The sequence below is a fragment of the Ictidomys tridecemlineatus genome, chromosome 5 (genome assembly GCF_052094955.1).
Source record: "Ictidomys tridecemlineatus isolate mIctTri1 chromosome 5, mIctTri1.hap1, whole genome shotgun sequence".
Lineage (NCBI taxonomy): Eukaryota > Metazoa > Chordata > Mammalia > Rodentia > Sciuridae > Ictidomys > Ictidomys tridecemlineatus.
Genome location: NC_135481.1, coordinates 148,481,024 through 148,497,286, shown reverse-complemented (window position 1 = coordinate 148,497,286; position 16,263 = coordinate 148,481,024). Strand labels below are relative to the sequence as shown.

The 16,263-nt window shown below is 37.1% G+C and overlaps 1 protein-coding gene across 1 annotated transcript in view; it reads left to right on the top strand.

Moving 5' to 3' along the window:
* Positions 1–16,263, top strand: part of Cers3 (ceramide synthase 3) — a 125,556-nt gene that overhangs the window by 53,131 nt on the left and 56,162 nt on the right. Inside the window, exons 4-6 of the mRNA XM_005320087.5 lie at positions 8,835–8,953; positions 14,682–14,739; positions 15,258–15,308. Coding sequence (XP_005320144.2) covers positions 8,835–8,953; positions 14,682–14,739; positions 15,258–15,308 — 228 coding nt within the window. The remainder of the gene's footprint in view (positions 1–8,834; positions 8,954–14,681; positions 14,740–15,257; positions 15,309–16,263) is intronic.

Here is a 16,263-nt window from a genome sequence, read left to right as displayed (position 1 = left end):
AAGCGAGAAGATCCTGGAACAATGTATTTCAAACACTGAAAAATAATGGATTCCAACCAAGAATACTGTATCCAGCAAAATTGAGCTTCAGATTTGACAACGAAATTAAAATCTTTCATGATAAACAAAAGCTAAAAGAATTCGCAGCAAGAAAACCAGCACTGCAAAGTATTTTGAGCAAAATACTACAAGAAGAGGAATTGAAAAATTGTGCCCAAAACCAATAGCAGGAAGTATCTCAGTAAAGGGGGAGGAAAATAACCAAAAAGTAAAATTAGCCAAACTAAAATAAATAAATAAAGAAGGATGACTGGAAGTACAAATCATATCTCAATTGTAACCTTAAATGTTAATGGCCTAAACTCACCAATCAAGAGACATAGGCTAGTAACCTGGATCAAAAAAACAAATCCAACAATATGCTGCCTTCAGGAGACTCATATGATAGGAAAAGACATACACAGGCTGAAGGTAAAAGGTTGGGAAAAATCATACCACTCACATGGCCCTCGGAAGCAAGCAGGAGTGGCCATACTCATATCGAATAAAATCAACTTCAAACCTAAGTTAATCAAGAAGGATAAAGAAGGGCACTATATACTGTTAAAAGAACCATCCACCAACAAGACATAACAATTATCAATTTGTATGCACCGAACAATGGAGCTGCAACGTTCATAAAACAAACCCTCCTCAAGTTCAAGAGTCAAATAGACCACAACACAATAATTATGGGTGACTTCAACACACCGCTCTCGCCATTAGACAGATCCTCTAGACAAAAACTGAATAAAGAAACTATAGAACTCAACAGCACAATCAACAACCTAGACTTAACCGACATATATAGAATATATCAATCATCATCAAGTGGATACACGTTTTTCTCAGCAGCACATGGATCCTACTCAAAGATAGACCATATATTATGCCATAAGGCAACTTTTAGTAAATATAAAAGTGTGGAGATAATACCATGCACCATATCTGACCATAATGGAATGAAATTGGAAATCAATGATAGGAGAAGGAAGGAAAAACCCTACACCACATGGAAAATGAACAATATGTTATTGAATGATCAATGGGTTACAGAAGACATAAAGGAGGAGATGAAAAAATTCTTAGAGTCAAATGATAATACAGACACAACATACCGGAATCTATGGGACACAATGAAAACAGTTTTAAGAGGAAAATTCATTTCTTGGAGTTCTTTCCTCAGAAAAAGGAAAAACCAACAAATAAATGAACTCACACTACGCCTCAAAAATCTAGAAAAGGAAGAGCAAAACAACAGCAAATGTAGTAGAAGACAAGAAATAATTAAAATTAGAGCAGAAATCAATGAAATTGAAACAAAAACAACAATTGAAAAAATAGATAAAACTAAAAGTTGGTTCTTTGAAAAAATAAATAAGAAAGACAAGCCCTTAGCCATACTAACGAAAAGAAGAAGAGAGAGAACTCAAATTACTAACATACGGGATGAAAAAGGCAATATCACAACAGACACTACAGAAATACAGAAGATAATTAGAAAGTATTTTGAAACCCTATATTCCAATAAAATAGAAGATAGTGAAGATATCGATAAATTTCTTAAGTCATACAATACGCCCAGATTGAGTCAGGAAGACACACAAAATTTAAACAGACCAATAACAAAGGAAGAAATTGAAGAAGCCATCAAAAGACTACCAACCAAGAAAAGCCCTGGACCGGATGGGTATACAGCGGAGTTCTACAAAACCTTCAAAGAAGAATTAATACCAATACTTTTCAAGCTATTTCAAGAAATAGAAAAAGAAGGAGCTCTTCCAAATTCATTCTATGAGGCCAACATCACTCTGATCCCAAAACCAGACAAAGATACTTCAAAGAAAGAAAACTACAGACCAATATCTCTAATGAACTTGGATGCAAAAATTCTCAATAAAATTCTGGTGAATTGAATACAAAAACATATCAGAAAACTTGTGCACCATGACCAAGTAGGATTCATCCCTGGGATGCAAGGCTGGTTCAATATACGGAAATCAATAAATGCTATTCACCACATCAATAGACTTAAAGACAAGAACCATATGATCATCTTGATAGATGCAGAAAAAGCATTTAACAAAGTACAGCATCCCTTTATGTTCAAAACACTAGAAAAATTAGGGATAACAGGAACTTTCCTCAACATTGTAAAAGCTATATATGCTAAACCTCAGGCTAGCATCATCCTAAATGGAGAAAAACTGAAGGCATTCCCTCTAAAATCTGGAACAAGACAGGGGTGGCCTCTATCACCACTTCTATTCAATTTAGTTCTCGAAGTACTAGCCAGAGCAATTAGACAGACAAAAGAAATTAAAGGCATAAAAATTGGAAAAGAAGTTAAATTATCGCTATTTGCGGATGACATGATAATATACTTAACAGACCCAAAAGGGTCTACAAAGAAGCTGCTAGAGTTAATAAATGAATTCAGCAAAGTGGCAGGTTATAAAATCAATACGCATAAATCAAAGGCATTCCTGTATATCAGCAACAAAACCTCTGAAATGGAAATAAGGAAAACCACTCCATTCACAATATCCTCAAAGAAAATAAGATACTTGGGAATCAACCTAACAAAAGAGGTGAAAGATTTATACAATGAAAACTACAGAACCCTAAAGAGAGAGATAGAAAAAGATCTCAGAAGATGGAAAAATGTACCCTGTTCATGGATATGCAGAACTAACATCATCAAAATGGCGATATTACCCAAAGTTCTCTACAGGTTTAATGTGATGCCAATCAAAATCCCATCGGTATTTCTTGTAGAAATAGATAAAGCAATCATGAAATTCATATGGAAAAGCAAAAGACCCAGAATAGCAAAAGCAATTCTAAGCAGGAAGTGTGAATCTGGAGGTATAGCAATAGCAGAGTTCAAACTGTACTACAAAGCAATAGTAACAAAAACAGCATGGTACTGGTACCAAAACAAGCGGGTGGACCAATGGTACAGAATAGAGGACACAGAGACTAATCCACAAAGTTACAACTATCTTATATTTGATAAAGGGGCTAAAAACATGCAATGGAGGAAGGATAGTATCTTCAACAAATGGTGTTGGGAAAATTGGAAATCCATATGCAACAAAATAAAATTGAATCCCTTTCTCTCGCCAGCCACAAAAGTTAACTCAAAATGGATCAAGGAGCTAGATATCAAACCAGAGACACTGCGTCTGATAGAAGAAATAGTTGGCTACGATCTACATATTGTGGGGTCGGGGTCCAAATTCCTTAATAGGACTCCCATAGCCCAAGAGTTAATAACAAGAATCAACAAATGGGACTTACTTAAACTAAAAAGTTTTTTCTCAGCAAGAGAAACAATAAAAGAGGTAAATAGAGAGCCTACATCCTGGGAACAAATTTTTACCCCCCACACATCAGATAGAGCTCTAATATCCAGAATGTACAAAGAACTCAAAAAATTAAACAATAAGAAAACAAATAATCCAATCAACAAATGGGCCAAGGACCTGAAGAGACATTTCTCAGAGGAGGACATACAATCAATCAACAAGTACATGAAAAAATGCTCACCATCTCTAGCAGTCAGAGAAATGCAAATCAAAATCACCCTAAGATACCATCTCACTCCAGTAAGATTGGCAGCCATTATGAAGTCAAACAACAACAAGTGCTGGCAAGGATGTGGGGAAAAGGGTACACTTGTACATTGCTGGTGGGACTGCAAATTGGTGCGGCCAATTTGGAAAGCAGTATGGAGATTTCTTGGAAAGCTGGTAATGGAACCACCATTTGACCCAGCTATTCCCCTTCTCGGTCTATTCCCTAAAGACCTAAAAAGAGCATACTACAGGTACACTGCTACATCGATGTTCATAGCAGCACAATTCACAATAGCTAGACTGTGGAACCAACCTAGATGCCCTTCAATAGATGAATGGATAAACAAAATGTGGCATCTATATACAAAGGAGTATTATGCAGCACTAAGAAATGACAAAATCATAGAATTTGCAGGGAAATGGATGGCATTAGAGCAGATTATGCTAAGTGAAGCTAGCCAAGCCCTAAAAAACAAATGCCAAATGTCTTCTTTGATATAAAGAGAGCAACTAAGAACAGAACAGGAAGGAAGAGCATGAGGAAAAGACTAACAGTAAACAAAGATGAATGGGGGGAGAGAAAGGGAGAGAGAAGGGAAAGGATATGCAAATGGTAGAAGACCTTCAATGATATACAAAAGTATAAGAGGTTATGATGGTCAAGGTGGAGGGGGAATAAAAGGGTGAGAATTGAACAACAGCAGAGGAGGCAGAGAGGGAAGGTGGGAGGGGAGGGGAGGGGGAATAGTAGGGGATAGGAAAGGTAGCAGATTACAACAGTCACTAATATGCCATGAGGTAAAAATGTGAGTATGTAATAGATGTGATTCTGCTATCTGTATTTGGGGTAGAAATGGGAGTTCAAAACCCAATGGAGTCAAATGTATGAAAGATGATTTATCAAGAGCTCTGTAATGTTTGGAACAATCAATAAAAAAAATTAAATAAATAAATAAATAAATAAATAAATAAATAAAGTGGCACACCCTCCATGATTAATGCAGACAGCTTTCATCAGTCATTTTTAAAGTTGAGTATATGCTAACAGCATTTTAGGACAGATAGATTCTTTGAGGGTCCTCAACCCTATGAATTCATTTGTATCTACTACAGCTATTTCTCTCATTGCTCTGCTGAGCTCCCTGCATAGGAAGGTATGTTGGGGCTTGATCAGATATGTTTGGAGAAATATTTGGAAGAGACCAACATCTCTGACCAACAGATCAATTTTTTCTGCCATTGATCAAATATAGTGACAATGGAACTTATTATCTAGCCTTTTTCTCAGTAAAAACATGATCAGAACTGATCTGGAACAAATCTGGAAGAGAGCTTAAAAAATGTGGTACTTGAAGACTGACCTAAAGCCAGTTCCTGGGTCAAGGAGCCAGTTCCTGGGTCAATGAGTTCCCATTGGCTAGATTGATTCATCCATGGATTCAAACATTTTTAGAGCAAAAGCTTCACCTAGTGCAGTTTATTTTACAGGTGAGACATGAGATTCAAAGAATCTGGGCGAATCTACCACAAGCAAGCAGCCAGGAACCTGGCCCCATTCATTGCTCTTCCTTGGGGCCACACTGCATCTCCTCAAGGCTCTGCCTGTGATGCTTTCCCTCCACTCTCTAGTCATTACCATGTTCATAGTAATATGTAACAGAGAAGCTGAAAGCATGATTGCAAGGACAGGCTTTGAGCAGACCAGAGTCCAGTTCTGTTGCAGACCTTGTGTGCCAAGATAGGCAGATTAGTTTCGCTCTCTGTGCCTCAGTTTCCTCCATTTTGAATTGAGCATGATGATAACGTTTCTGTTGTAAGGTTCTTCTAAAGATGGAATTAATGCACACAAGGACTTAAAATAGCATGTGGCGCATAGTGGATGCTCAGTAAAGGTCATTGTTTATTATTTGTAGTCCATACCATTAATTTTGTATTTATCATTTACTGATTTCTACAGAAGCATTTAAAAACATGTCTTTCAACTCAAATTATACCAAGGGCATATTGCTGATCACTTAATTGTGCTTATTTCCATTCCAATAATATCTTGCCAAATTTTCTGTGCATATACATGTTCAATAATTGTTTGTTTCATGTTTTAATTAAATACTTCTAGAAACTTTTGCTTGCAAGATTTCTCACCCAATAATATTGTCATGCATGAGGCCAGTATTGTCAAGACTGACTTCTAATTAGGTTCATCTCTACTCAAAAACAAGAAATGAAAAGCCTTCAAATCATATACAATTATTATCTTTTAGATGCATATATTAAACAGATATTCATGGAAGTGGTGGGATAATAACAAAGTTGGATTGTTCTAAGATCTGGGGAAATTCCAGAATGAAAGTGAGAATTTAAGGTTTTTTGCTCAATGCTAGATCTCCAATGCCTAGAATAGTGCCTGACACTAGTAAGGAGAGATTATTTTTGAATGAATGAGTGAAATGTTTAAAACAGTAAAGTTAGACCCAGAACCCTTTCACTCTCAGAACACATAGAATACAGAAGAGCAGCATTTGAGAATGTGTCCTATTATGGACCACTTAATAGGATTTGAATTATATCATTTGTCTTGGGGATCAATAATGTTTTCAAATTATTTTAGAAGGAAATAATACTTTTTTCTTAAATAATTTTCAGTCCATGCTCTCCTTTCTGTATTTTGGCCATAAAAATCTCTATCACTGACATAGCACTCGATCCTTGACATAGCCTATTATCATCCCTTGATCCTAGGAGGCTGTTCCTGGGAGGCTGGAAGCTTATGGCCTCATTACTATGCCATTTTTCCCAAGACAGAATGGAGAGCTGGAGACTGTGCTGCTAGGAGGCAAGAGGACAGGGTCCTCTATTTTCACCTTGCTGCCCTTCCCACCAAGTTCTACTGCCCCCATACTTTCAATATTGTCCAGCCTCGGTTGTTAGACCCTTACTGTGAAGAGCAGAGACCTAGGAGGGCAGCATGAACTTCATCTCCACCTCCAGTATCCATCCTGCTCATTTATTCTTTACACACTATAAGAGGGAGACTTTAAAACACAAGCAGCCTATAATCTGGTAAATTCCAGGCGAAGTCTTCCTAAGTGACCCTAGCTATATCCTTCTACCCTCCTCTCAGTTGTTCCTCCCCTTCTAGGAGACTCTCCATTTCCCAAGGCTTCTCTGCTCACCCTGCTCTCATCTGTCCATGACCACACATGTGGGTTCCTCTGTGGAACACTGGCTTCCTCATCTTTTCCTTGGGGCACTTTTAAGCGCTTAGCTGAAGGGAGACTTCCAGGAACTGCCTACATGCAGTAAAGTCCCATGTACCCTGATCTTTCTCTATCTCAACACTCATACTATTTTATTATAATTCCTTGTGATATCATCTGACATCCTTATTATACTTTGTGAGGAGGCCCATGGAAGTCTCATTCATTTAGATCTCCAACATCTAGCACAATGCCCAGAAGTAGTAGGCACTAATGAATAGTTGCCTATTCTGTTTCCTCAGAAGAATAAAACAAACAGCAATAAGCCAACCCTTAACCTAAAAAAGATTAGAGGGTGTACTTTACAGGAAACAGACTAATATGGGCTGTATCCTGTTTTTGTTTTGTTTTTCTTTCCCTCTCTTCAGATCAAGTTAAGTTAGGTAGGGATATTAAGGTAAGGTTATTAAGTTTGGTAGGGATATTAAGCTGTAATTAGTCCTCTTCCAGGCCTTCAGTGTGGTAGCTTCTGATGACTTTATCTGCTGTTGTTCTGTGCCCCGAATGATTGGATGAATCCTATGAGATGATACAGCAAAAGCTATCTGGCTGGTTACAGACTGCTGGGTATTCAGCCATCTGGCCTGCAGTCAGGCTTTGTATGGCCTCACAGTGTTCACTGCTATTGGCTTAAATTTATCTCTGGGGGCTGGGTGTGGTGGTGCATGCTTATAATCCCAATAGGTGGAGAGGCTGAAGGATCACAAGTTCAAATCCAGCCTCAGCAATTTAATGAGGCCCTAAGCAATTCAGTGAGACCCTGTCTCTAAATAGAATATAAAAAAGGGCTGGGGATGTTGCTCAATGATTGAGTGACCCTCGGTTTAATCCCCAGTACCCAAACAAACAAAAACCTTTCCTCTGGGTATTGATCCACATTTTTAAAACCCATTGGTTTCACATCAACATCATTGGAATGCTTTGTCTCTGGAATCATCAGACAGTGATGTGACATGTGCTTTTCTATTTGCTGCATCCACATAATTACTGCTTATTTCCTTAGTGCCAAAACTTAGGGTCAGTTTTAGGCAATTTTAATTTTTTCACAATATAATAAAGAGGAAAATTCTTTTCTTATATTGATAAAGTTCTAGGAATTGTTGTAAATACAGGTTTATTTGTCTGGAAATAAAGTCTATTGCCCTAAGTATAACATATAAAACATACCTGTGTTAAAATCCTATTTATTATGAAATGGATCTGGCCCACTTGATAATTTGTTTTGTTTGGCCCTAGTTGACCACCAAGTTTGTAACCTTTGAACTAATTCATCATCCATATTGTTTCTAATTTTAAATCATAGCCTGTTTTCCAGAGGATAAACTGTCATTATATTTTTTAATCATTATTTAAATAATTAGAAATAGATCAGATTAGTTTGAAATGAGCTGAATATCTGATTAAATGTGAAAGTAAATGACCAGCACCTGTTTTTCTTAAATTACCTTCTAAAACTATTATATCATGTAAAGTAACAGCACACTAATCTAAGTTCCTGACAACACTCTGCTATGAATTTTAGCTCTTGGACAGTCACTAAAATGCTTAAGGCTTCAGTTTTCCTACAGGAAAAATTAAAATATTGGGTTTGATTGACATTTAAAACTATGCTACTCTATCTGGCGCCTAGCAAGTCTAAATAAGTTTTAGCTGAGTGAATGAGCTCACGAATGAAACTTGAACATGTGGATTGCTACCAACTTAGGAAGATTTGGTCTTTCTCAGTAAAACAGCTAGGCTACTGACATTCTCTCTGTTGTTTGTTTTGTTTTGTTGATGTGTGTATGTGAGTAATTCCATAAGCAAAAGAGATAAATTCCCTGGCTCATGGTCTCATGGCAGAAGGTCTCTTATCCCTCATATATAAGATTTTATAACCCAAGCTCACTGTCTCTTAACTGCCTGCCTATCTGATTCTGCTCTTTATCACTCATTGATTTGTTTCATCTTTTTTCAGACTGATATTTATGGGCTGGCAAAGAAGTGTAACTTGACGGAGCGCCAGGTGGAAAGATGGTTTAGGAGTCGGCGGAATCAAGAGAGGCCTTGCAGGTTGAAGAAATTTCAGGAAGCCTGGTAAGAATGATGGTCAAAGCTGTTGCAGTTCTGCAGAATTATGTGGAGCAGAGTGGTCCTCTTAGGACACTAACATTGGAGTGTAGGAAGGGTTCAAACCCAGCTCGTTATGTCAGAGTGTTATGCCTGCTCCTTTCCCTTCTGTACTTCCATTCCCTACTCTCTGAAATGAGCCAGCTATGAATTCTCTAAGGTAGACAGGAGACACTTAGATTCTTAGAAAAATAAATACCAAAAAAAAAACAGATAAGAGGTAACATATGTCTTATCTGGTATTGTCTCTTCTAGAGCTGAGGTTGGTACTAGGTCACAAGGCTTTTCTCCTGTTTCCAGTCACTATGATGGTAGGAGCAAAGGAGGTCTCAGAACATATCCCAGTGTGTTCCTCAGGACACTAACTGTGAGGGCCTCTTTCTGTCTGACTTAGTTCATGAGCCCAGCCCTGTCTGTGGGTTGCACAGTCTGTGCCTCTTGGATCCCAGATGACTTAGCAGGAGGGTCAGGATGGGCTGGGGCTCAAGCATGGTTTACCTAGAATAGTCTCCAGGCAGGGAGGCTCCACTGGATTTATTTTTTGTTTCCTTTGAGTTCTGCTGTGTTTTCCCCCTCATATTGTAGCACTTTGGGTCACTCTCTTGGTGGCAGAAACTGCTCAAAAAGGTGGTCTCAATCAATGCTCTTACTATCTCCTCTTCTCTATATCCAGATGAATGTATATTAGTTGGTTTGTCTCTGCTACCACATTTGACACTGCCTGTTTCTTTCTTAAGGCCTTTACATTTTCTAGTGACTTCTACCAGGTGATTTTATTTTGATGTTAAAATAAATGACTGGCCAAATTAAGAATTAAATAAATAACTGGAGCCTGTGGCAAAACTTCAGTGACTTCATTTAATTTCTCTATACATTCCTGAGTCTGTAATCCAACTGTGAAGTTGGCCAGTGTCTAGAGGGACAGATCCATTCTTCAGGGTGTCTCTAAACACCCTCTTTCTGGTCAAAGGCTTATACTGCCTTTCCTGCAGTGGCTCCCTGTTCATGGCCTTGCTATTTCTAACTGGCTTCTCTCCGGTTTTTAGCTTTTGAAAAATTAGTTAATACTGCTTTGCCACTGATGTCAGGTTGACACAAAGGATATCTGTAACTCCTCACCATAAAGAAGGGCATAGTAGATCAGGTCTCATATGGCATCCTCCTTTTTTTCTTCTGACATTCATTCATTATTGCTAGCAGATGATTTTTATCTTAAAGTGCCCAGGCTGGGACTCATTCTCTGTTTCTGAGCTGAATCATATTCCAGTGAAATTCTCTGGCAATTTCTTATGCATTGTAGTGCCTCGCAGTTTATGAAAGTGTGTTTGATTCTCCCACCAACAGGGGCTTATTATGTTTGAGAAATGAGAAACTGCACATCCATCTAGCTTAAGGAACTGGCTCAAAGTTACTTAGCTGTCTGAGGAGCTGTTGTGTTCAAGTCTTCTCTCTCCTATTCTGATATAATTTCTGCTGCCTCATACTGCGCCTGCCACCTCCTGCCTTCTTACATACCCTACACAGAGTAACATTTAGAAATTTGGAAACATTTGGTCTGTGCTCTGCATTGGAAGATGTTCACAGAGTTCAGGCTAGAGAAGGGAATTTCGAGTTACCTTAACCAGTCAGTCAGGTCATGCAGAGGTTCATGTTGAAGATCTCAGCATGGAGTACTATCCTAGAGTGTATAGTGGTCTAGATTTTAAGAGGGAAGTAAACATGTAAGGCCTGTTCCCTAGCCCTAACCAGCTGACTGGGGAGACCTGACCATTACCCATAATGCCATAACACCTATTGTTATTCCACTCCAGCGATGCAGGCCTGTACACCAGCAGGTTCATGGTCACGTTTAGATGTACTCTGGGACTTCAGAGGGAGGTGTCAGCATATCAGCAGCATTAGACAACAGCTTTTCAGAGTAGACAAAACCTTATTATCTGAACCTTGAAGAATGGGTTGAGTTTCCATAAGAAAAGAAAGTAGGATTTGGGGATGGAATTTTCACATAAAGCAAAGATGCAAAGCAGGAAATTATCTAATATGTTCAGGAAAAGTGAACCCACAAGTAAAATTTAAGCTTTATCTTATTTAGCAATACCACAAATTTATTCTATCAGATAACTGTTAAAAGTTGATTATGAACTGTGTAAATAGATGAAGGTAAAATGCCAAGCTGTTTATTTTTTACTATTTACTTTTATTCTACTAATTTCTGGAATGTACCTCAGAAATCAGTGCCTGAGGTACTAGCCCAGACATTTTGGAAATCTCAGGAAACCTGTATTTCCTAACATTTTTAATCTCTTACAAATTACTCTCCAACAGACAGAAAATCCTATTGGTGCTCTCTATAATGTCTAAATACATTAATCTCTGAGCACCCTGAGCTCAGTTAATTGTTTCCATGATTATTTCCTTTAGTGGTAACCCCTATGTCCCATGCCACAGCATTCAAGATTTTAGTCCACAGACAGTACTTTAAAAAAATCAAATTCCATATTACCTGGGCATCTTTCTTTTTAAAGTAAGCATTTCCATCTAATAATAAGAAGCAACTCCGAAGTACCCAAGGTTTATAGAAAGAATACCCAGTGCCAGAGGGAGGACTCTCCAGGTGGCTGTTAACTCACCCTTGCCTAACCACACAGGTACACTGCCTGCTCCATTCTACCTCTCCCACTACAGAGTTCCATCCTGCCCCATCTGGCCCCACCAGCTTCTTTCACCATTGGTCTAAATCCACACTTCCCATTTTCTCTCTGATTTCACTCTGCAGTTCCTTCTTCTCCTTACTATTACCAGCTTTGCCTAATGGATCAATTTCTGAATTTTTCTAGTGTTTTTATTTCCTTCCCTCCCACAATTATGTTTATATAAGCCTCTCCTGGGAATAAGAAGTAACCAAATAAACCAAGTAAAATTGCATCAGCAAGTACATAATTATTCATGTTATCATCCATGAAGTGCAGTAGTTCTCAAACTTCTTCATCCAGGATTCCATGTTCTCTTAAAAATCCCAAGAACTTAATTAGTCAGACATTTACTGTATTAGACATTAAAACAGACATTTATAAAATATGAGACTGCATGAACACACTTTTCACCAGTGCAGTTTCATTCAGAACAACAATATGATCACATGTTATGTAACCTCTAGAATTTACCACTGCAGCCTTGTGAGAGAATGAGAACGAAAGTGGGAAACACTGTTTTAGTATTATAAAAATATTCTGACCTCAGGGATCCCTGGTGTACACTTTGAAAACCTCAGGTATGGTGTGATGAAACCTGAGTAGAACTGGTCCAGAAAAATGTGAAACTTGGGTTGCACTCTTGCATCTGATTATTATTATTTAATGACCTTGGTGACTTACATGATCTCACTCAGCACCAGTTTCCTTTAGTATTTATCTTATCTACTTTTTAGGGTTGTGAGAATCACACAATGGTCTGCAAGAAGTGGCTAATTATAGTATCAATTTCATAATCTTGTTAAAATAAATGTTAAAATCTTGATAAAAATGTGATAACATGTGCTTGGCATAGTGCCTGGCACAGACTCAAGATGTCAATAAATGTTTGAGATACAAAAGATTTGCCACCTAGACTTTTGGCTGCATTTGTGGGCTGTCTGGCCTTATCATCTATTTTGTGATTCTTGTCTGGACAAGATAACCCAGGGAGCCAAAGAAATGCTGTCTAGGCCAAACACAAAGATGACAAGTGCAGACAGGTTTCAACTCTCATTTTGTAAAATGCCCTTTGAGTATTTTTATGGTTCAACTTTCTGAGCATTGAAATCCACTTTTTTTCTCCTATGAAAACAAACTATGAGGGGCTGGGGCTGGGGCTCAGCAGTAGAGCACTTGCCTAGCTTTTTAGAGGCACTGGGTTAGATCCTCAGCACCACATATAAATAAATAAATAAATACATACATAATAGTATCATGTCCAACTACAACTAAAATACACATATATATTTTTTAAAAAACAAGATATGAAGAAAGACTATGATCTAACTCAGAGACAATGATAAAGTTCAGGAAACACTACTAAATGCAGAGTCCAAAGACCTGTGATTATAGCCTCAGCTTTATTATTTTTTTACTACATGAGCTGAGAAAGTAGCCTGGCTATAATGAGACTTAATTTTCATCTACAAAATCAGTATATGCTTATGTCCCTATTTCCTACCTGTCTTACAGGGATGTTGAGTAAAACATTGTAAGGCCTCACTCAAATTTATTTTGGTATTATTATTGCTTCAGCAATCATTAGATAAAATAGCCATAATTTTTTTAAAAAATATTTATTTTTTAGTGGTAGTTGGACACAATACCTTTATTTTATTTTATTTATTTTTATGTGGTGCTGAGGATCAAACCCAGGACCTCACATATGTGATGTGAGGTGAGCACTCTATGGCTGAGCCCCAGCCCCAGCGCCCTGCCATAACTTTTAGTATAAGCTTTTTTTTTTTTTTTAGTTTTCGGTGGATACAACATCTTTTTTTTTTTTTTTTTTTTTTTTTTACATGATGCTGAGGATAGAACCCAGAGCCCCGCACATATCAGGCGAGCATGCTACTGCTTAAGCCATATCCCCAGCCCTAGTATAAGCTTTTTGTTTATTTTGGAAAGTTGCAAACATATACAAAAGTAGAAAGACTACATAATGAACTATGACTGCTACTACCAATCACCAATTTCAACAATCAACTCAAAGCCAGTATTATGCTATCTAAATACCTCCTCAGGCTACTCTCCCCAGTCGCAGGTGATTTTTTAAGAATATGTCAGGCACTGTATGGTTTAACTACTAAGTCTGTTAGGGTATATCTCTAAAAGGGAAGAACTCTTTATTTTAAACATAAGTGAAAAACCACTATCATACTAAAAGAATTTTAATTTGCAAACAGATATTTAATGAGGAGTGTTTGGATTTCCTTCATTGTCATATAATTTTCTTTACAGATTATTTATTTGAATCAGGATCTAAATTTAGATTCATTTGTTGCTATCAGTTGATGTCGTTTAAGTTCTTAATATGTAAAGCTTTCCCCATACATGAGAAAACTATTTTTTTTTCAAAGTATGCTTTTAAGAAAAAAGAGTAAAGTCTGGCCACATGCAAGTTTTTCAAGTAGGAGTTAAATGGGAATAAAACGGGTTACTTTTTAAACTTTATTTTATTTATTTATATTTTTATGTGGTACTGAGAATCAAACCCAGGCTTCACACATCCTAGGCAAGAGCTCTACCACTGAGCCACAACCTCAGCCCCTAAAATAGGTTATTAAGCTAATTAGATTGCTTCTCTCTACGTTGATGTCAATTAATTATTTTTTATGTATCCAGAACTGGCCTAGTCATAATAATAAGTAGCTAATATGTATTGTTGCTTACTTCATACTAGAACCATGATCAATACTTTTGTAAATTATCTTTAATTCATTTTACATTTTGGGGCAAGTTTTGTTATTCCCATTATACAGATGAGGAAGTTAAGACTTCCTAAGGTGAAATGATTTACCTAAGGTTGTAGGTATATAATAAATGGCAGAGCCAGGATATGAATTTAGATTTCTTTGACTCCAGAATGCATGTTCTTCCAAACTCTGTCATACCAAATCCTTTTCTTCTCAGATGTCAATCATGTTTATAAGGGAGTAAAGACTTTTTTTTTCTTTTGGCAGCTGGAGATTTGCATTTTACTTAATGATTACTGTTGCTGGAATTGCATTTCTTTATGATGTAAGTTCCCTTTTTGATATCTTTGGTTGGAATCTGCCTTTAATTTTTAAAGTTTCTGCCTATGAATTCCTTTAGGATATAATACCTCCAGTTAGATAACAAGGTTTAGAGCTTTCTCTTGAAATTCAAGACTTTGCTCAAATATTTTATTGGTATGGATGTCTCAAGATATATTTATTGCTACAGACAAAGTAATTGAATCAGAAATAATTTAGTAGATTCACTTGTTCAAAATAATACCCTCAATGAGATAGCACTATTTACTGATCCCAGATTCATTAGAAGCAGTGAATTTGGCGGGGGTGTCATATAGGAATATGGGTAAATACCTAAACAGGGATAACTGTGTACAACAGAGGCAATAAGAATATACAAAGTCGAGTTTTCCTGTGCAGTGTATCTTTGCCCCCAGTAAACATCGGGGAGAGCTGTTTTCTGTTGAAATTAGCCTTTGACTCTGACAAATTTATTTCTTCTCTCCTGGCTTCCTGTTTTTTTTTTTTTTTTTTTTTTTCCAGAAACCTTGGGCATATGACCTCTGGGAGGTTTGGAATGGCTACCCCAGACAGGTAAGACCCCTTTAATATAGCTCCTCCCCTTTTCAACATCCAGTCCCCCAAAATTGCCCCTTAGGTCTTAGTCCTCTTTCTACTATTTGCCCACTACCGTGCCATCATTGGCTCTTTCTCTATCTGGGTTTCCTTATTCTTGGTGACTCATCATTTGTCTCATTCCTTAGTTTTTTCACAGGTTAAATGAATGATATGTTTAGATTTAAATATTCCATTTTACCATTTGTTTTTATTTGTATCCACTCGATTCATTTCCTTTTGTATTCCCATCTTGCTTTTCTGTGGGACAGTATTTTTTTAAATACAGTTCTGTATCTTTTCTTCTTACCTTTACTTTATTTATTTATTATTTGTTTTTATGTGGTGCTGAGGATCAAACCCAGTGCCTCACAAGTGCTAGGCAAGTGCTCTGCCACTGATCTATACCCCAATCCCCACATTCAAGTTTTTTAAAAAGTTGCTATCCCATTTCTTCCCTTCTGTTGACTTTTCAGTGCTTTTTAATTCTTTATTAGTTATCCTATCCTAGAGATTACATTATACATCTTTGACTAATTGGAGTCTAATATAAATTAGAGCTCTTTTTTTTCGGTTATTGAAAAGTCATTAGAATATACCATTTACTTTCCTGATTCAAATGTTTGGAGCTCTGCATTTATTTTTATTATTGTTTTGTAAATCAGTCAAGTTATTCTTTTCTTGGTATTCATTCCTATCTGCATTGCCTTGCTTCCATCTAGGATTATTATCCTTCTGGTTGAAAAAGAGTCCCTTTGGTATTTTTTTAACAGTTGGTCTGCCAGATTTTGTTTGGCTAAAAATTGTTGTATGACCTTTAATTTTTAAAGGACATTTTGCTGGGTACAGAATTCTAGGCTAGCAATTATTTTTCTTCACACTTCAAAGATGTTATTCCATTTTCTTCTGGATCCCATTGGCTTCTTTAAGAATT